Source organism: Podarcis pityusensis, assembly GCF_964106645.2.
Source record: "Podarcis pityusensis genome assembly, chromosome: 12".
Taxonomy (NCBI): domain Eukaryota; kingdom Metazoa; phylum Chordata; class Lepidosauria; order Squamata; family Lacertidae; genus Podarcis; species Podarcis pityusensis.
This window is the reverse complement of record NC_138037.1, coordinates 47,749,462-47,770,979: the sequence shown is the minus strand read 5'-3', so window position 1 is coordinate 47,770,979 and position 21,518 is coordinate 47,749,462. Positions and strand designations below refer to the sequence as shown.

Genomic DNA, 21,518 nt, shown 5'->3' with positions numbered 1-21,518 from the left:
AATCAAGATTAGTTGTCTTCATGCATTTGGTTACTGATACCCTGTAAGTGTAAAAGTTGACAATCAATAGGAGACATAGGTACAGAAAGTGATGTGTACTGAACAGTGACTTACAGATTTAGTAGTGGAAGCTGCTGGAGAGAATTTAAAATAAAGCTGCGACTGAATTTGGAGTCTCTCAGTGTGCCAGTAAACCACGATTTTTCTCTACCCTTTCTTGTAGATTTACCTTTGTGGCTTTAGTGGCAGAAAATTAGATAAGATGAGAAAGCTTATTAACTCCGGAGGTGGTGTTCGTTTTAATCAACTCAATGAAGATGTGACACATGTCATTGTGGGTGACTATGATGATGAAGAACTTAAACTGTTTTTGAAGAAGACCACACAGAGGTACTGATAATAACATGTCTTGTAGTGCAATCCTAAAGGGACGCGGGTAGTGCTGTGGTCTAAACCACTGAGCCTCTTGAGTTTTATAATCCAAAGGTCAGCGGTTTTAATCCATGCAAAAGGGTGAGCTCCCATTGCTGTTTCCCAGCTTCTGTCAACCTAACAGTTTGAAAGCACGCCAGTGAGAGTAGATAAATAGGTACCGCTGTGGCGGAAAGGTAAATGGCTTTTCTGTGTGCTCTGGCACTCGTCAGTGTTCCATTGTGCCAGAAGCAGTTTAGTCATGCTGGCCACATGACCCAGAAAACTGTCTGTGACAAACGCTGGCTCCATCGGCCTGAAGCGAGATGAACATCCATAGTCACCATTGACTGGACTTAACTGTCCAGGGGTCCTTTACCTTTACCTTTTTTTAGTATAATCCTATACATATCTATAGGGACACGGGTGGCGCTGTGGTCTAAACCACTGAGCCTCTAGGGCATGCCGATCAGAAGGTCAGCAGTTCAAATCCCCGTGATGGGGTGAGCTCCCGTTGCTCGGTGTCAGCTCCTGTCAACCTAGCAGTTCGAAAGCACACCAAAATGCACAAGTAGATAAATAGGCGGAAAGGTAAATGGCGTTTCCATGCGCTGCTCTGGTTTCGGTGTTCCGTTGGCAACATGACCCGGAAAAAACTGTCTGCAGACAAACGCTGGCTCCCTTGGCTTGTAAAGTGAGATGAGTGGCGCAACCCCAGAGTCGTCTGCGACTGGACTTAACTTGTCAGGGGTCCTTTACCTTTACCTTTTATACATATCTACTCAGAAGTAAGTCCTGTTGTATTCACTGGAATATACTCCCAGGTAATGGGTATAGGATTGGAGCCTTAACTTCTGCCAGCAGACGGCCCTAATATTAAAATATTTATAACAATAAATTGTCTCCCCATTGCATATCCTTTTGTGTGCAATGATTCACATTTTGACGTGTATATTTCAGTGTAAATTACTAAAAAGGTTTTAGAGAGTTAAATGAAAGTGATTGTCTTACGGGCTTTATTCTCTGTAACGGTGCTCCTGTCCAAAGAAGTAAATGTAAGCCCTCTGATTTCACTTGAACATATAGGGACAGAAACATGGATTGTGACTGCAGATCATGTATTACACATCTTTTCCCAAGATAACGTCTTTATTGTTACAGTATCAAAGGGTGTGTTTTGGACACATCTGTGTGTGCCACTTCTTTATATTTAAAAAATTCTCCTTGCCTGTGCTTCATTGCAGCAATGTCAATATGGTTGCTCCTTTATGGAAGCCTATAGCCTCCTGCCCATAGTAACTTAATTTTTTTTGTTTTATAGGCCATATATTGTGACAGCAAAGTGGTTGTTGGAATGTTTTAGAAAAGGTTATTTACTACCTGAGGATCAGTACACTTCGGCAAACTACCAGCCACTTGACAGTCCAGTTTTAGAGCAGCCTATCTTTCCAAAAAGAAGCAGTCTTTCAAAGAAAGAAGTTGTGAGAACAGTGCAGGCTCCAGAAGCAGACGAAGCTCTACTGTCTCAGTATTCAGCTAATGAGTCCACAGTAGGTAAGATTGCTACGCAATGTAGCCTCTTCTCCTTGTTCCAGTATCCCCACCTATCTACAGCTCCCTTATGTTGACCTCCCTCACTATTCCACCAGAACCTTACAATTTATCTTATCCTTAGAGCCTGTGTAAAATTTCTATCTCTAGTTGTCCTGTTTCTTTTCATTTGCCACTGCATTCCTTTGGCCTTCTGCCACCTCTGTTAATCGTTCTCTGAGGACTTGCTTTTCAATCATCTCCCTATTTTGCCTCCCTTCCCCCAGTCACCCTGATTCTTAGGGAAACTAAGGGGCAAATATAGCCCATCTCGTAGAACCTCTTCATATTTTTCATTTAAATACGTGCATTTTGCTTCTAAAATGTGGGGCATGATTTACTTGGTGCTTCTTTGGCTGCTACACAATCACATATATATTTTTTTAAAAACTGGGGCTTACTAAAGAGTTCAACATTTGCTCTTTTAAAAAAGTAGTTTTTATTAAAGATTTTCTTGTGTTACAAAACAGACAAATAAGCAGAGGAAAGTACAGTTGGGGGAAAGAGGAGGGAGGGAGAGAGATGGGGGGCTGCTGTTCTTTCATTCTACACAACTGTTAGTATAGGGGCTATATCAGCATCACGTGGCTAGGTCCTTTGTTTATATATATCAACATTGTGAGAGGTTGGGGGGGGGGTCCAGAACTTGGTTGGTTGTGTTCAGTTGGTTGCAGTGTGGCTTGTTTGTATGTTGGAGGGGCATAAGTCTTGAGTTCAGTATTTGCTAAAATGAAAGACAGTTGTGTGGAAGAAGTGCTTGGTGGATTGCAGTAATTAAAGAAGGTAACCTTTTGAATGTGTAAAGAAGTGATAGGACTCCAGTTCAACATCTCTTCAGCCTAGTAACTTGGAGAACGTTTTCTCATTTCCACGATCAACACATCTTCACTTTAATATTTGTTTTGAAGCAACATTTCCCCCTCTTCCAGTTGATGCCAATAACTACAGTGACATTGATCACACTGCCTTTCGAGAAGAAAAAGAGTTCAGTGCCAGCCATAGTTCCTTGGCAAACACTTCTACAGTCATTGAAGGAGCCTTGTTCAACAGAAAGAGGTTCATCCTTCTGGGTTTTGGTAAAGAGGATGAATCCTGCTTGAGGCCTCTGATTGAAGAGAATGGTGGGAAGGTTCTGCCTCAGCAAAGTAAAGCTATTGCTGACTATGCTGTGGTTCCTCTACTTGGCTACAACGTGGAATCAACTGTAGGAGATGTGGTTACAAATACATGGCTGGTAAGTGTAAGTCATAGGATAATACATGGAATGTGCAAAAAGAAAAGTTGTCAGTAAAGAAAAAATGTTGCTGCTAACTTTAAATTTGCATTGAAGGATGGCATACCCCAAAATAATGTGCGCTCTCTCTCTCTCTCTCTCTCACACACACACACACACACACAGAGAGAGAGAGAGAGAGAACCTCACTAAATTAGGAATCTTAAATATGTATTTTATGTTTCTGTTCTATTTATCACTGTTCCAATCACAAAAATCCTGTGCTGCAGATATCTGATGTGTCCACACTCATAAACTGAACCCAGAGACTCACTGGAAGATGGTTAACAAATGTCATCCAGCAATTGCTACAGCTAATTGTTTGATACATCTGAATAAAGCAGATGAATTGTGGTGCCAAATATTATGACAATTACAAAACAATAAATAGTAGCTTTATGTACTGAACCATAGTTTAATTTCCCAGTTGCATTAAACAACTAGACAGTTACCAAATAAATATGTGTAACAGCATTACTACAGTCCCAGAAAGTTGGATATAGAGTGTATTGCACTGTCTCCCAAGATGGATGGATTCCAGCAACATTGTATATAGAGTACAGTGGCTTGTTGTCTCAGAACTTCTGTATTGTAGTTGAAAGAACGTCTAGGTTATTGGTTAATCTTTATTTCCTCATCTTTAGGTGACGTGTGTGGAACAGCAGTCCCTATTAGATCCCCAATCGAGTCCACTTTTCACACCTGTGCCAGTGAAGGAAGGAAACACTCCGTTACAACAATGTGTATTGTCTTTCAGTCAGTTTAATGGGGCAGAAAGAGATTCTTTAATATATTTGGCACATTTGCTTGGGGCAAGGTATGTAGTTATGTTTTTATTTTTTTGTTAATTTTGTACAATCAAGTTGTAATGTTTCACCTCCGAAATATCAAAAGGGTAAGAATCTGTTGCTCAGAGCCATGGCCCACCACAATTTTATACATCTATAAATACAGAATACGTACAAAAATACAGAACAGTTTAACATATTTCATCAAACAACACACCTAAAAAGGAACAAAAAAAGCAAGACTTTCCCTCTGATACAAAAGGGACACAACCCTCCCCATAAATTAATTCATAGATTTTGGAGAGAGGAGAAAACATGTAAGTTTTTTAAAAAAATAAATCAATTCAGCGAGGGAAATTGCTGTTGAAATGTACTTACTGTGATTTATCACTTTAAATCACTGTGTTTGTCTTAAGGAGGCGAGCAAATTGTGAGCATATATGAAGTAGCGTTCAGATCTTATTGTAAGGTTAATGTAGTGTGGCTTGGTATGGAAATGTCACCTGGCTTTGATTACAGAGTGCAAGAATTCTTTGTGAGAAAAGCCAACCCAAGGAAAGGAATGCTTGTCAGCACCCACCTGGTGGTGAAAGAGCCGGAAGGTTCGAAGTATGAAGCTGCCAAGAAGTGGAACCTTCCTGCTGTTACCATGGCTTGGCTGCTGGAGTCTGCAAGGACAGGAAAGAAGCCTGACGACAGCAAGTTCCTGATTGACAATGTAGACACTGAAGGTTGGTTCATTTGAAGCTTTGTAGGTGTGTTCAGTAGCATGATTGCGTAAGGCAGACGTATTCTGTGCTTACTAATCCTGAGCATCTACTGGCAGCATATTGATATGTGAAATGCTATGAGTGATCCAACATTAGTCATTCTGTGGGAGCAGAGCCATTGAAATCAATGGACCTAAGTTATTTATTTTGCCCTAGACTCCATTCTTGGAGCTGTTCAGTATTGAGACTGTAAGATTTTAAGAGAGATTTTTTAGGAGCTTAGAACTTTTACATGGTGCTTCCTAATCTATGCAATATGGATTCCTTGTTTCAATAAATAAAATATTTAAAATGATGAATATGAGTTGCAATTTGACTCTGCTCACTTGGATAAATTATCTGTGTGCCCCCGCCCCCCCCCCCCCGCAAACCCCTGGCTAACCAGGGCAAACATATAAGTAACCACTCATCACCCTAATTTCCACACAACCCTCACTATAAGCGGAATTCCTTTCTCCTCCCTCCACCCCCCCCCAAGTCTTGGTAGCATAGGTGCTGAATTGCACAGTCCTTCACAGTTATAAGACACAACCAGAAAAGGCCTAGAATGTTCACTTCCATCTGTGAAAGGAGAAAAGCAGTGTTAGCATTGGTCTTCTGCTGATAGGTCAGGATCTTTACCAAAGGTGGGTTGTAGCATCATCCCTAGCACCATACAAAAGCTGAAAAATGTGTTAGCTAAAAGAACCTAATTAGGTGCTCTATTACAAAAACTGTATTCAAAAGAAATAAGTAAAAAATAATGATGGTTCTTTAATTTTATTTTTATTTTTGACTCAACAAAAACAAGAGTGTTTCACAAATCATCAAGCTGAGGCAGAGATGGATTCTGCATCTCCAAATACACGTGACCATCCCAGCAGTCTCCTTGAAATTGGGAGAAGAACAGCTGTGACACCTCTGGATATGAATCGGTTCCAGAGTAAAGCTTTCCAGAGCGTTGTCTCACATCATATTGGTAACAAGCCAAGCCCTTCACAAGCGGGGAAACCAGTACAGAAGGAACCATCCCTGCATCTTGACACACCATCTAAATTTTTATCTAAAGACAAGCTGTTCAAACCTTCTTTTGATGTAAAGGTAAAATACCTTGCAAATCTTCTTTGGCCTATAACAGCCTCCCTCTTTTATCCCCTTCCTTTCTATTCCCAGTTTATTTATTAGATGACAACTATGATTATCATTGAATTAGAAGAAGTGTGTAAACTACCTTTAATAACTTGTAAAACATTTTTATCGCATGAACATCCCTTTGAGCAGAGAACCTATGCACAGTTAAATGAGTGCATTTTAATTGCTTTTCAGGATGCGCTAGCAGCTTTGGAAACTCCAGGGAGCTCTAATCCACAAAAAAGAAAACTGAGTACTCCTCTTTCAGAAGTCATTGGCAGGAACTTAAAAGTGGCTTTGGCAAACAGCACTCGGCAAGCAGCTGCTCTCACTGCAAGCCCTCAGTTGAAAGTTGCAACTCAACAAGTGGTAGGCTTGGGTTTTAGATTGATTGGGCATATATAGCATAAAGTGGGTGCTGCTTGTTTGTACAGAAAGATTGGTTAAATGCAGCAGAATTCAAATTGCATGGCTCAGTGGGGAGAGGAGGGATGTGACCATGGTTGTGTGTCAACTGGAAGAAGTGAAATTACACATGTTGGTTCTAATCTGCAAACCAGCCATGGGCTCCGCCTGTACTTCCTGAACATGTAGATGACCAGTGTTGTCTCATTTGACATTGCCAATCACTTGTTATCAATAGGCAGTGGAAGGGGTCACCTCAATTCACTCCCACCCACCCCACCCCACCCCAAACCCGCTCACATGTCCTTTTAAGATCAGTGGAAACAGTTGGTCTTGGCAAGTATCAACCACCCTCCATTCCAGCCTGATAATTGCCACCTGCCTAACTTGTCTGAATTAATTTTAAGATGTATTTTAATTGATGTCTGTTTTTATGCATATTGTGTTGTTTTTATGATGTTAGCTGCTCCGAGCTTGGCCTTGGCTGGAGAGGGCGGGATACAAAGAAAATATATTATTATTATAATTATTAACAAATAATCAGTGCTGTCATAACTGGCACTACATTTCTAGAGATACCTTCATGAATTTGGTATTGCTGAACTATTGCATTGAAGGAGAAAGGAAGGAGAATAACTTTTCTTTCATTACATTACAAACAAAGTGAATTCACCCTTGAAAATGTGACCCTGAACTACATTTCTGCTAATTCTACTTTGAACAGGAAGAGGAACCAAAGCCTCTAGCTGATGTTGTCATATGTGTGAGTAAGAAGCTCAGTAAAAAGCAGGGCGAGCTGAATGCCATTGCTGCTTCCCTTGGAGCAGATTACAGGTACATGCAGTTAACAGAATTCTTCACTGATAAGACTTTGACATCTAGCTCTTGAAATTATTATAGTGATTCAAGTGCCTAAAATTTTCTAGTTGCTATACAAAGATAAAAAGCAGTAATGGTCCTGCCCTCAGGTTTACAGTCTAGTACACATAATTCAAAAAGGAAAATGGAGGGAGGAATTTGAGGGTAAGGCAATTTATTTCACTGGTCTGGTTCACAAGTCACACTGAACCATAGGTAAAATAAATTGTGGGGTTTTTTGTGAATGAACAGTATGCTGGTGCATATTCCTCACCCCTGCTGCACTGGTGGAAAAACAGCCATTATCTGGCTTGTGTCATCCGAACCTTGGACTCATGGTTTGTTTCTAAACAAACCATGAGCAGAAGCTAAGGAAGAAGGAAACCTATAACTAGATCTAGGTTGAATAGAGATCTCAGATTTACTGTATCTGAATGAAAATGGAGTATGATTTAGAACTCCGTAAAGAACTCTTCACTGAGCCTATCAATACAGAAAGCTCAGTATATACTATTATGGTGATATCTGACACTTGCTAGACTTAATAAAATTCACGTAGATGCATGTTTCTGGTGTTGGAAGCCTTCAGCTATAAATGCCAATTTCTTACATATGTGGTGGGAATGCCAGATGACGTGACTTTTAGAGACAAATAATTGGTGTTATATGGCTATGATTGGGATTAAGCTCTATGCTGATTTAATGGATAGGGCCTGATGTGTCAAAGAATATGAAATCTCTAATAACAAATTTATTATTCTCAAAAAAAAGTGGGTGTATAAGTGGAAAAACCCACAAGCTCCAACTAGATGGGAATGATAGTGCAGAGATGGACAAATTAATAGATATGATGCATATGAGAAGCATTCAGCATTCAGAATACTATATTTGTTGATAAGTGGCTGTGTCTTGTAAGTTATTGGAATAAATGCAATGGAAGCTTGAGACTTTCTGTGATTGTTTTGTGTAACTTGCAGACCATAAATCTATCCTGTAACTCATTTGAGAACCTATTTTCTAAAAGATTGAATAAATTAATTAATTAAATTTGTTCCAGTTTTTGAATGTAACACAGTGAATAACCATTGTTCACTGGTACAGCATCTACTTTGCATACAGAAGGTCCCAGGTTCAGGCTCTGGCATTGGCTGGAAATATCTTCTGCCTGACCCCTGGAGTGCCGTAAAATGTGACTTTTCAGTTTGAATTACCAGATGGACATTTATTTTATGTTCCTGAAAAATATATCATGGTCTCGAAGGACGGTTTTAAATCACCATAATTGTCGACTGATTGATTCTTTAAAAAAAATTATTGGCATATTTACCATAGAAAATGATCAGCATCTCTGGTCTTCTCAAGGTGAGGCATGTGGACCCTCCTGCATGTGAAAATGGTGGATGTTATTTCTAAGAGCTGTTCCAGTTTGGGGTGTGTGCAGGTGTTAGGAATGTTGAGTTGGCATCATGATAACCACAAGTCACACACACCCCATTCCCAGAACTGGAAATCACTCAACGTGGAGTTTAACATGTCTTTCATATCTTTTAGGTGGTGCTTTGATGAAACTGTAACTCATTTCATCTACCAGGGAAGGCAAAATGATAGTAACCGGGAATACAAATCTGCTAAAGAAAGGGGCATACATGTAGTGTCGGAACACTGGCTTTTGGAGGTATGGAGAAACAGGTTTTTCCTAACACAAGGATGTGGAAAGGGGAAGGTTGCACAACATGTCATTACTGACTTCTTTTTTTAATGTGAATTGAATCTGTTTTAAAAATCGGGCATATATGGGGTGACAGCCTACATTAATCACATTAAGGCTAAAGTCAATTGATTTCAGTGAGCCTACTCTGAGTTTAATTGGATATCATTCATAAGCAGTGTTCTGTGCATGCCAGTCTACATGCAGTATAAGGGTTCAGCAAATGAAGTGCCATGTGTGCTACTTCTGTTTCATATATCTATAAATGTAGCTTGGCAATATTTGTGCGCTTACACTGCAGTTCTTCTAAGGTCCATCTGTATTTCAAAAGCTTGATTGTCTTTCAGCAAGACTTGTCACTTGCTGCTTGTCTGCTACTAAGTATGTCGCTGAAGCACTGTGCTAAAAGAGAATGAGGTGAAAGTGCTATTAAGTGAGAAACGCAGCCTCTGAGTCAGCGGTTGACAATATGGCAGCCACCATATTTTGTTAGATTCAAAGTATCATTGTCCCTTACTATTGGATATGCTAGCTTGCTAGCTAGGGGCTGAGGACAGTTGGAAGCCCAGCATCTAGAGAGCACCACATTGGCAACTTGTACTCTTGAGTAATATACAGTGAAACCTCGTGTTACGTACTGTCCTCTTTACGAATGCTTTGGGTAACGAACTCCGCTAACCTGGAAGTAGATGCCCCTAGTTGTGAACTTTGCCCCAGAATGCGAGCGGTAGTGGCAAAGCAGCAGCAGCAGGAGGCCCCATTAGCGAAAGCATGCCTCATGTTAAGAAAGGTTTCAGCTTAAGAACAGACCTCCAGAACGAATTAAGTTCATAACTGGAGGTCCCACTATATTTGTGATTTTAAGGGCAATGCTGTTTCCATTGGTGTGGCAGTACTAAGAAGCCAGTGATTGGCATGGAATCAAAAAGGAATTAATAAAAGACCCTGCAAAGTAGCAGCCAGAAATACATACACTGTAAACAGCACATTTTCCTGGATATCTGTTGTTGTTGTTTAGTCGTTTAGTTGTGTCCGACTCTTCGTGACCCCATGGACCAGAGCACACCAGGCACTCCTGTCTTTCACTGCCTCCCGCAGTGCCTCTATTCCTCTACTATTCAGCCCTTCAGTTCATTTCCTGTCTTTCTTTCAGCTCTCCAAAGTGTATTTGTCTTCCAACTCAGGTGTCTCTCATCTCTCTTGTCTTCTGTCCTTAGTTACTTGTGTGGCTCCCAGTTCGAGTTCCCCCATTCATCTATCCTCTTGCTCCATTGCCTTGGATAGGCTTTTCCTTTTATTTTAAAGCCTCTGTTTATCACTTAATTGCTATAATTTTTAAGTGGTGTGCAGGCAACTCACAATTTACACTAGGGTTACATTTCACACTTCTGTGCATGTAACTGAAATTGCTTATATTGGGAGCACACTGGTGAGTCCTCCTGGCTCGCGAGCAGACCTTCCCCAGAGCCCAAAGAGGACATCCTTTTTGGGGTTTGGAGAGGGTTTTCTTGCAAGCCAGAGGCATAGTGGGCCTTTGCTGAGGCCTCCCGCTGGACAGCTGATGTGCAGGGTAGAGCCACCACCGCTGCTTCCCCACATGTCAACTGTGCAAGCCGCACTGTCCCTGCGACTTGTGCGGCTTGCGCAGCTGAGGTGCGGGGAAGCAGTGGCTGCTGATGCTTCTCTACCCCACATGTCAGCTTTTAGGTGGGAGGCCTTCACAAAGCCTCCTGTGTCTTTGCCTTGTGAAGAGACCCTCCCCAGAGGGCCCCCCCAAATCCCTGGTAACAGAGAATAAACATTTCACACATCCAGTGAAACAGTTTCTAGTTCATGAAAGCTTATGCGGCAGCAAAATTGTTAATTTTTAAGGTGCCACAGGATTGTTTGTTTTACCAACAAAGTAACATTTTCAAGGAACATATTTATTGTTGGCTGGGCAGAAAAAGAAATGTTTCCTTAACAAAAATAAAATAAAATTGCTCACTTCCTTGCTCTAAGTTTGTAGCATTAATTCCTCTCCCTACTAACTCTTTCCAGAGTGCACAAGAATATAAACGGCTGCCTGAATCTCTCTATCCTTACACATATAACCCTAAAATGAGTTTGAATATTAGTGGTATTCAAGATGACAGATTCTCAGATCGGCTAGATTCATCTGAAAAAACAGGGAAGGAAGACGAGGTATGGTAGATTCAATTTGTGTGTGTATGTGTGTTTTAAAATCATTATGGTAACCTTAACCTGGATGAATAAATGAATGTGGAATAAATAAATGAATGAATGGCTTCCTGCAATTGTTTTCACTTAGATTATGCTAATTCTGTAATCTAATAAATGCCAAAAGTTTCAATTTATTGTAGATATGGCAGTTAGTGTTCACAACATTATGAAAGTAAAAGGACTAAACTAATTGACTGCTATATGACCACATTCAGCTACTTGGAGGAAAGGCCAGAGCTTAATGGTAGAATATCTGTGGTGCATGTAGGTCAGCCCCAGAATCTCCAGGTAGGCTTGGGAAAGATCCCTGGAGATCTCTCTGTCAGTGTAGACCACAAGTGGGGACCCTCCATATGTTGTTTGCCTTCACCTTCACCTTTCCCCAGTTAGAATGGCCAGTGTTCAGGGGACATAGAAATTGCAGCCCAGACACATTTGGGGGGCCATCGGTTCCCCATTCCTAGTGTAGACAATACAGTGGTACCTCGGGTTACAGACGCTTCAGGTTACAAATCCCGCTAACCCAGAAATAGTATCTCAGGTTAAGAACTTTACTTCAAGATGAGAACAGAAATCGCACGGCGGCAGCAGGAGGCTCCATTAGCTAAAGTGGAATCTCAGGTTAAGAACAGTTTCAGGTTAAGAACGGCCCTCCAGAACGAATTACGTTCATAACCCGAGGTACCACTGTACTGAACGAGATGAGCCATTGGTCTGACTTGGTATAAGGCAACTTCCTGTGTTAATGTCATAGTGACAACCTGGAAGTAGATTTACTTTTGTTGGACTGTTGAATATTTTTGTTGGGTTTATTAGTCAAGTTTGTATACAGTTCTCCTTGCATCAATAATGAACATGGGACAAATTGCCATACTTTTTCTGTTCTGAGATATGACTTGTGTAAGACCTGAACATCAACTGTTTCAGAAAATGTCGTTGGATACTAATGATATAGAAGATGTTGCTATGGATCAAGTGACTGAGGCAGCTTCTGTCGAAAAAGAAAATGCATCAAAAGGAGGTAACTGTTTGTGTGCATTATTGTATGGTTTGGCATCTACCATGCATTTTTGCCATATGCTGAAGATCCACTTCTTTACGCAGACCTTTTGGAACCCACCCTGTTCTTGTGATTGTAATCTGTTTTTAATGTTGTATTTTTAATTTGTGTGACCCACCCCTGTGACCTTAGGATGAGGGGCAGAATTTTCAGTAGGTTCTTGAAATGTACGGAATATGGAAGGGCAAAGTATGCGTAACTAATAAGCAGTGAAGAAGGGGCCCACATGGCTTTTATTACATGGCATTTGACATATTTTAAGTAGAAAGAGCTGTTATTTATTTACATTTCTTTTGAACTCCAGTTTTAACACAGACACTGGAAATGAGGGAGAACTTTCAAAGGCAGCTACAGGAAATCATGACTGCAACATCACTAGCAAAGTTTCAAGGACAAAGAAAATCTTTGTCTAGGAACGGCTTTGACAATTCTCCGACAACTCCAGATGGCCCTCGTTCTGTTCGTAATGGCCGTAGCCGAGTCTTGGAAGCACTAAGGTACTATGTGACATTTTGAACACATCTTGAATTTCTGGGCTACCATCCTAGGAAGCTACGCATAGGCAGCCAGAGGTGTCTTCTGAGGTTTTTGCTGCAGCTGCTTGTGTGACTGAATGACAAATTTCTAAACAGAAAAGTGACTTGTCTGACTGCAACAGAAACTTTAAATGCCCAGCTGTGAATGCAGTTCTCCCATGCTAGTGCACAGGAGACTAACTTATCCCATTGACTGCATTGTAACCTAAGTCCAGCTAACCTAAGCTTGTTCTAAACCAATATGTTTCATTACTGTTGCACAAGGTTAGGGAACCCTCTACAGATGTTGCTGGACTTCAAACTGCCAACAACTCCAGTAAAGCATAGCTGAAAACCAGGGCCAGAGGTTTTCCAACTGCCCTGCAGAGAACTCTGTATACTTACTAAAGCAGTGCACATCCTCATTGTTCATTTTGGTCCTTAGGCAGTCACACCAGGTAGCAATGGATGTCAACACAGAGCCATCACAGAGTGAACAGATTATTTGGGATGACCCCACTGCAAGAGAAGAGAGGGCAAGGCTTGCTAGTAACCTTCAGTGGCCCAGCAGCCCCTCACAGTGTTCCGAACAAATTCAACCTATTGCAGTAAACGCTGGAGACCTCTCGCTTACAAAATCCTTTACCGATACGGAAATTGCTGAAATGGGTAAGAAGAGAAAACAGTGATATTGAGTTGAAATAGCTGGTTTTCTTGTTTAAAAAAATTCCCTGGATTTTGCTCACTTAAGACTGTAGATGTGTAGTTGTATTATTGAAGGTTTCCCTGTTTTTGTTTTGTTTTTAAATGCTGTATATTTGGGGGGAAGTCTAGGTTAGAATTAAGCTCAGGCATATTTTCTATATATAATGAAGATTTCCTTTGTATAGTGGAGTCCTCAGTCATGTGAGTCCCCACCACTGGTACAATGATAAGAATTCATAAACAGTTTTACCATCTGATGTACAATTATTATTATTTTTTGCTAGGCCCAATCTAATAGTTACACAGTTTTGTTGCTACCAGGAATTGTGTATTCCAGTGTAGAGTAGTTTGTTGTCAATTAACTATATACTTGCTTTGTGTCAGAGGATACCAATGATGATCCGTTTAAAAAACAACCCTTGCCTTTTTCTTCATGTATATTTGAAACACCTTCCTCACACCAAATATTTAGGGGTAGGAAGGAATTGAGAAATTGGCCTTAAGGATGTGTCTGGAACAGAATATGGGGGCAAAGGAAAGGTTGAAGCTGTCTTAGGTATCCAGGGATAGAAGGAGGGGGTTCACATGATAGAATTATGAATAAGAGATTTTTTATACTTTGTATGGTTTATGTGGCACTTCAAAAGCATTAAGGATACATGATAATTTTGTTCTACAGTCAGTCTGTTCTCATGTGTAGGCAAACACAGGCGACTCCCAATGATGTGTGATCCAAATGATGTGTGATCATGCACACTTGCATGGCACTGAACCAGAAAGTAGCCCCAAAATGTCATAAAAAGGGGCTCTGCCGACACGCATGGGGGTCTGGAACGGAACCCCTGTGTAAAACAAGGATTTCCTGTAAATTTAGGCTGCAGTCTTGATAATTTATTGGCTATTTAAACCAACAGGGTCACATGTTTTGGAGGTTCTAATTTAAATAATACATTATTTTTTCTCTCCTTTTCATTTTCTGCGTGGCTTCCTTTGAGAACTGTTCAGTTTTATATTTGCCTGCTTTAGTGATTTGATGGGGATTTTTTGCTTTGTAGAAATTGATGAACCTGCAAAAACAGATTGGGTTGAGGTCCCAAAGCTTCCAGGCTGTAGAAATCCAGCAATCCCTGTGAAAGAAGATAATCTGATCTCAACTCCGCTGGCTCCTGCCATTGCCTTTCCTTTGGCAAATCCTCCTGTGGCTCCTCAGCCAAAAACAAATGTATGCCTTATGACAGCATGCTGATTCCTATATTAATATTTGCATTGAGAAGTTGTACTCCAGTGTTCGTTTGAACTTTCATTTGAAGTTGTTAGTAGTTTAATATTAACATACAGATAATAGATCGCAGCAGACAGTAAATATTTTATCCCTGTGGCTTCTTAGCAATTAATTTAAATCCCATATGCAACCTACTTTTTCCTGCCAGTTCAAGAATAATGGAGAGGTTGAAGGAAATAGGAAGTACCTGTGATTTGTTCTGTTAAAATAATTTCATTATGGGGACTAGGAGTTCAGGAATGATTTTTGCAAAGATTTCAAGGGTCTGACATATTGGTTGATGAGGTATTTAATTTCATGTAGTGCTCGTTGACTTTGTGCTACCTGCTAAATTACTGTATAATGCATATTTCATATAGATAGACTTCAGCTCTGATACATTCAGCTATACTTGATCAGAATAAATAGCTTCTACTGTATAACTTGCCATTTAGTAGAGACTCAGGCAAAGATATCGAAGTGATTTTTTAAATAACAAATATGTAACTTAAGTCTCTCTAGAGGCTTCTCATATGTTTTTAAAAAATGTGACTGAATTAAATTGTATGTTTTCCTTTTCTCTTTTCCCCAAACTTACCTTTTCAGGTCATTAGAGTAGATCAAATGACTGCTGAAGAACCAAAAAAAGAGTACAGATTCCAGCTGTCTTCTGTTCGCCCTCAGGCACGGATTGATTATTACCATATGATTGAAGAGCTGGGTAAGAAATCAGTGACCAGAAAATATTGGGGCTCCGTCTGGTGGTTGGTTGTTGTTGTGTGTGGCTTACAAAACACCTCATCACTTTCTATGTCTGACCTTCCTCTAGTAGGCATTGCATGTAAAAATAACTATATTTTAAATCCATTCTTTAGGTGGAGTGGTGCTTGAGAAGCAGTGCTTTGACCCTAGGTGTACCCACACAATAGTGGGGCACCCTATTGGCAATGAGAAATTCTTGGCATCAATGGCAGCTGGAAAGTGGGTACTCCATTGCTCCTACCTGGATGCATGCAGAACAGTACGATGCTTTCTACCGGTACGGCATACTTTTAAGTAAATGTTAGTCTGTTTTAAAAACTCTTTTACTGTTGTATTTGTTTTCGTTTTCAAATGTGTACCCTGCTTTTCCCCACATCTGTGTCACAAAGCAGCTTACAAAATGAAAACATACAATATACAAAATTCAAAACTTAAATATCAGAGATTAAAACATCAGAACACCATTGATGGTGCAAAGGCATAAATGAAGCTGATATAATTTACAAAAGCAGCATGTGGTCTGGGTCTGGGCAGTGTCTAGATGGGAAATTGTACATATGCTGCCTTGAGCTCCATGGGCTAAAGGCAGGGATATACATGAGGGGAAAACAATGAACCGAAATCTTGCCTCACCGCAATGTCTTAAATGACTGAATCCCACTTTAATTAGCTACTCCATGGATTTAAGCTGATAATTCATTATTTAGGTTGAGTGGTGCTTGAACTTGGGTAATTTAAAAGCATACTTTCCCTTAAAAAAAAAATCTCAAAGGGCACCCAGTATAAATGTTACATGTATTTTATTTGTTTATAAACTATAGGTTGCTTGTTTTGGGGATTTTTCTTGTTTCATGTTGACTGAATTGCAGTGAATAAGAGGCTTTCCACCCATTAGGAGGAAGATTTTGAATGGGGAAGTAATTCCATACTCAGTGCTGCGTCTGAAATAACTGAATCCCAGAAGAATTTAGCAGTTGCAGCAATGAGGTGGAGGAAAATAATACAAAGACGGCGAGAGGAAGCTGGTATTACTGAGGTATTTTTCCTGAGGAGTAGTGGGGTTTTTGAAAGTAGCTCTCAGCTTTTTATTGATTGATTGATTGATTGATTGATTGACACTTTGTGGCTGTAAAGAGAGATGCAATTCATTTTTATCTAATTTTTTAAAATTGAAAATATTCCTTTCCTGAACAAAATAAAGTGAATAAAGAAATAAAAAGGTATGTTCTATCACTATATAGTCAAGAGATGTACTTTAGTGTAGTAAAACAGAATGCTTAACGTTAGTAAGTCAAAATGCTAACTTGTTAAAACTACTTTTAGAAAATGTGTTGCTAAACTTACTTTAAAAATTTGTAGCATTTTATACGTATGTGTTCATGTGTATATACACATATTAATAGCTCTATCTTTGTAGGGGGCATTTCGTGGTTGGAAAGTTATTTTGAATGTTGACCCAGCCAAGGAAGCAGGCTTCAAACGTCTTCTAGAGTCAGGCGGAGCAAAGGCATGTATTCTGTTCATTTGCCAGTATTGATGCCAGTGGGTGTTGAATTGCTGCTTTCTGCATAAGAACATAGTATCTTAAGATTTCGTATTCGATCAGAATGATGAATTGTTACAAAGCAAGGAACTGGTTGTGTCACCAGAAACTTTTCGTCCTGTGATGCAACACACCTCCATTAAGCGTACAGTGGTGCCTCGCAAGACGAAATTAATCCGTTCCGCGAGTCTCTTCATCTTGCGGTTTTTTCGTCTTTCGAAGCACGGCTATTAGCGGCTTAGCGGCTATTAACGGCTTAGCGGCTTTAAGAAAAAGGAAACAAACTCGCAAGAACTCGCAAGACGTTTCGTCTTGCGAAGCAAGCCCATAGGGAAATTCGTCTTGCGGAACGACTCAAAAAACGGAAAACTCTTTCGTCTAGCGAGTTTTTCGTCTTGCGAGGCATTCGTCTTGTGGGGCACCACTGTACTCCCAATGTTATTTTTCCATTAATTTCAGTTATAAGTTTTGTTGTGTCCATTGTTCCAGATCCACTTGGGGGCGGGAGGAGAAATCAATCAGTATTTTTGTTTTACAAATATGTATTATTGAGCAAATAATTTAGGCAGGTGCAGGGGACCGTTGGCCTTCTAGATGTTGCTGAAGTACAATTCCCATCATCACTATCCATGGCCATGCTCACTGGGGCTGATGAGAGTTGTAGTTCAGCAACATCTGGAGGGTTAAAGGGTTATTCACACCTCTCTCCAGCTACTGAAACACAAAGGTCTCTCTGTGTGTGGAGTTATCTATAATGACAATGGTTATTTTACCAACCTTTTTTCTATTTCAATCTCTCCAAATTCATGTAACTAAAAAAATGGCAAGAGATCTTTAAAAAAGTATTTGGAATAATAATAAACCAAGACTTAAAGCTAATATACTCATGATGGGGGGAAATGGAGGTTTGTTTGTGCCAAATTTGCAATTGTATTATATGTACAAACTCATACAGTGGTACCTCAGGTTAAGTACTTAATTCATTCCGGAGGTCCGTTCTTAACCTGAAACTGTTCTTAACCTGAAGCACCACTTTAGCTAATGAGGCCTCCTGCTGCCGCCGTGCCGCTGGAGCACGATTTCTGTTCTCATCCTGAAGCAAAGTTCTTAACCCAAGGTACTATTTCTGGGTTAGCGGAGTCTGTAACCTGAAGCGTATGTAACCCGAGATACCACTGTATATGTATATGAGGGAGGAAATGGAAGAAACCATTGCATGAAATGGGGTGGGGGAATAGGGCTAATAAAAATAATTTTCTGGTACTCAGTTGGCTAAATATGTGGCAAACCCAACTATATTTCCTCCATAATTGCTATGAGTTGCATCCAGATTACCGCTTTAAAAATTGGAGAATTTGTTAAATACAAGGATCTAATATAAAGATACGATTGAATTCTCAATTGTTGGAAATACCTGGTATTCTGGAAAGCTGAATATTTTCAAGTAATGGTTGAACACCCTCTTAACAGAACAGGTAGATTTTTGTCTGTATAATTCAGACTAGGGTAGCCACTTGCTAGGTTCTCTGTGGCAAGTAATTTACTCACAGACCCCTCAATTCCAGACCCCTCAATTCCACATTCTCTCCTTAGCCATTGGCTCTTTGAGACTGGATACAAGACACTGTGTGCACAGGCTCAAAAATAGTTTCGGAAGCTGCATGTGACATGGAGGACTACCACCCTTTGCACTGTGCTGTAATATTGTGCAGTATCAATGGCACTTGTCCAGCCAATTTCCTTCCTAGTATTCTGGGAGCGTGGAAAATATGTTTAGAGATAGGGTAAGGTGTCATAGGAACAGTCATGGGGGCTTAGCCACGTGGAGATGTTGCACAACCACTGCACCCTATTTTGACAATGTAACAGTTAATATGTTCTTGATTTTGCATGCCACTTCCAGGGCCATTCTGCAAGCTGCAAGCAGGGCTGGCGGTTCACCTTCTGAAATTCTGCTGGCAAGGCTCGTTTAAATGTTAATAGTACACATGTACCATATATATAAGTAATTCACTGTCTCTGTGTTTGAAATTACAGGTGCTGCCTGCTCATTCTGCCTCTGTCTTTAGAGAAGCCACCCATCTTTTTGCCGATTTTAACAAACTGAAGCCAGAGGATTTAAGAGTTAATTTAGGAGAGGCTTCTGCTCATGGAGTGAACTGCCTGAAGCCAGAATACATTGCTGACTATCTTATACAGGTCTGCATACCAGTAGCACAATGTGACTTTTGTTACTTTTAAGAAGACTTGCCGCATCTCAAAAATCAAAGCTGTTGCAGCAACTATGTGCAGAATTTTGTGTGCCTAGGGCAAGGATTAGGAAACCTGAGGCAATTCCCAGTGGCAATAGTCAGCATGGCCAGTGGTCGGAGGTGATGTGAGTTATAAATCAGGAACACCGGGAGGACCACAGGTTTCCCGTAAGGCCTTTGCCTTTGTATGACCAATAGGAAAGCTGTGTGTGTGGCGGTAGAAGATAGAAAACCTGTTGCCTACCCAAGGCTATGGATTGTGCCTCAGGTGCAGAGATTGTGATGATTACGCTGCTCTTGACCCATTTTCTTCAGCTTAAAAGATGACATTTCAAGACAGGTGGATGTTGTCTTTTTCTTTGCCAGAGCTGGTTAGAACAAAAAACAAAAAGGGCTAGGCCTGCAGACAGGGCAGACTTTAGCCAGTATTCCTGCTGAAATGCTAGGGTAATAAGTAGGGAAAGAGAATGTCTGATAATGAATTCACGGGTGCGAAAATTGAGAGGAAAACTTAAAAGCCGGAAGCATGTGTTCCTATTGTGGGTGGGTGTGCATGTGTTGGTAACGGGCACTCCTTAAGAACGTCCTAGGTAACAGAAATGTGGGACTAGTGATGGTTTGGATCTTTAAAAAACTAAAATCTTGTTTTGAAGGAGCAACCACCTCAAATGGAAGGTTATCGTTTGCTGGTATGAAGATAGGCAGCAGCGTCTGGCAGAGAACATGAAACCGGGTTATCTTAGAAGCAGATATCTCCTGAAGAAACACGCCCGATAAAGCAAGCCTGAGTATGTTGATACCTTAAAAATATTTTTTCAAATTTCTATTTATACTTGTTTTCTTTCCACATAAAAAGGTCATTAAATGTTTTTTGTAATATTTTGTGTATATTGCTTTTAAAATGAAATTTGCTCGCTCAGAAACTAGACTCCACTGATTTTTGCTGCCAGGGTAAAGTGGGTTGTTTGAATATTTTAAATTTATTCTTTCTTTTATTTTCTTAGTAGATTTATGTCCCTTTGTGTGGAGCCCAGTCATGCTTCCCCATAGCATATTTTCATCCCTTTTCGGCTGCTTTTACATTTACTTCTAGAATAAAGGATGTTGGACTGTGAAGGTTAGTTCTGCTCAGCTGGAGGTCAGTGATGGAGGATTCCTCCATTTCTGGAGACTGGACTTTCAGAATCTTCTACCTGTAGGAGCTCCCTCAGTTCTGGAATGTACATCATTCCTAATAAATTCTAGAAGCCAGGCATTTCAGTATATTGAATGAAATGCAGTATGTTTAATGTTTAATGTTTAATAAGAAGCATAGGAGGGCATTTACTCTCAGTGCAGAACTTTTCTTAGCCCCTGCCCTATTCAGTCATTATTTGCATTTTGAGGCAACAAGAGACTGCTGGACCATGCCTTTAGCCCCTGCCATCATAATAATAGTAATTTTATTATTTATACCCCACCCATCTGGCTGGGTTTCCCCAGCCACTCTGGGCCGCTTACAGCACATATATAAAAAATTCTAAAACAGACATTAAACGTTTCCTGATTCTTGTGTTCTTCTGGCTTCCCATGGGCTAAGGGCAATAATCAACAGCAGCAAAACTGCTGTACTTTAAGCTGCCCGTGTAGGTATCTCATTGCTGATTGCAGTAAACAGATAGGAAGCCAGGAGCCATTTGACAATGAGAGCAGGGCTAAAGGTGTGCCCTGGAAACTGTTTGCTACTCACAGCTAGTTTTGAGGGGAGGAAATAGTGTATTGTATCCCACTTTCCAAATCTTGCTGGGTAGAATGCTTCTGTTCAGGATTTCAGCTGCTCCATTCCACCACCACCCCTTCCTTAATTGTGCCCAGTCATCTTGGGTTTATTGGGAGTGAAATCAGCTTTCAACCCTTAATATATTGATTTTCCATTGATTTCTTTTGGCAGCACTCACTTCTGTCACCAGGGACATTTTCCCCCTAACTCCCTTTTTTGCTATTCCGCTGGAGAGGAAATGACCTGTTCATACTTTGAGGTTCTTTCTACAAAATTTAAGATCTGTAAGCCACTCTCCCTCCTTCCTATGCAACCATCCAGATTCATTCTGCCAAGCAGCTCCTCTCAACATTCCATGCCATTTATCCTAATTGGACTGTTGTTGGAGGGACTCCCCCCACCCCATGGACTAGCTAGCCACTGTGAGAACAAGATACTGCATTAGATGGATCTTTGGCCTGATGAACAGGGCTCTTACGTTCTTAAAGAAAAATAGTGTCTCATTGTTCACAAGTCTCTATGCAG

The 21,518-nt window shown here is 40.4% G+C and overlaps 1 protein-coding gene across 2 annotated transcripts in view; it reads left to right on the top strand.

Annotated features, from left to right (window-relative positions):
- The window catches only part of TOPBP1 (DNA topoisomerase II binding protein 1), a 31,468-nt gene extending 11,311 nt beyond the window's left edge, over positions 1-20,157 (top strand). Inside the window, exons 9-28 of one of the 2 annotated variants that reach the window (XM_080975738.1) lie at positions 224-390; positions 1,733-1,965; positions 2,931-3,235; positions 3,919-4,091; positions 4,582-4,793; positions 5,623-5,912; positions 6,138-6,311; positions 7,072-7,181; positions 8,757-8,880; positions 10,954-11,097; positions 12,064-12,157; positions 12,501-12,693; positions 13,157-13,380; positions 14,472-14,638; positions 15,284-15,398; positions 15,553-15,716; positions 16,335-16,475; positions 16,857-16,946; positions 19,020-19,181; positions 19,888-20,157. In XM_080975738.1, coding sequence (XP_080831864.1) covers positions 224-390; positions 1,733-1,965; positions 2,931-3,235; positions 3,919-4,091; positions 4,582-4,793; positions 5,623-5,912; positions 6,138-6,311; positions 7,072-7,181; positions 8,757-8,880; positions 10,954-11,097; positions 12,064-12,157; positions 12,501-12,693; positions 13,157-13,380; positions 14,472-14,638; positions 15,284-15,398; positions 15,553-15,716; positions 16,335-16,475; positions 16,857-16,946; positions 19,020-19,181; positions 19,888-19,929 — 3,324 coding nt within the window. In that variant the 3' untranslated portion in view covers positions 19,930-20,157. Of the gene's footprint in view, positions 1-223; positions 391-1,732; positions 1,966-2,909; positions 3,236-3,918; positions 4,092-4,581; positions 4,794-5,622; positions 5,913-6,137; positions 6,312-7,071; positions 7,182-8,756; positions 8,881-10,953; positions 11,098-12,063; positions 12,158-12,500; positions 12,694-13,156; positions 13,381-14,471; positions 14,639-15,283; positions 15,399-15,552; positions 15,717-16,334; positions 16,476-16,856; positions 16,947-19,019; positions 19,182-19,887 lie in introns of both variants that reach the window. The other variant, XM_080975737.1, reaches the window with a different exon arrangement.
- The last annotated feature ends 1,361 nt before the right edge of the window (positions 20,158-21,518 follow it).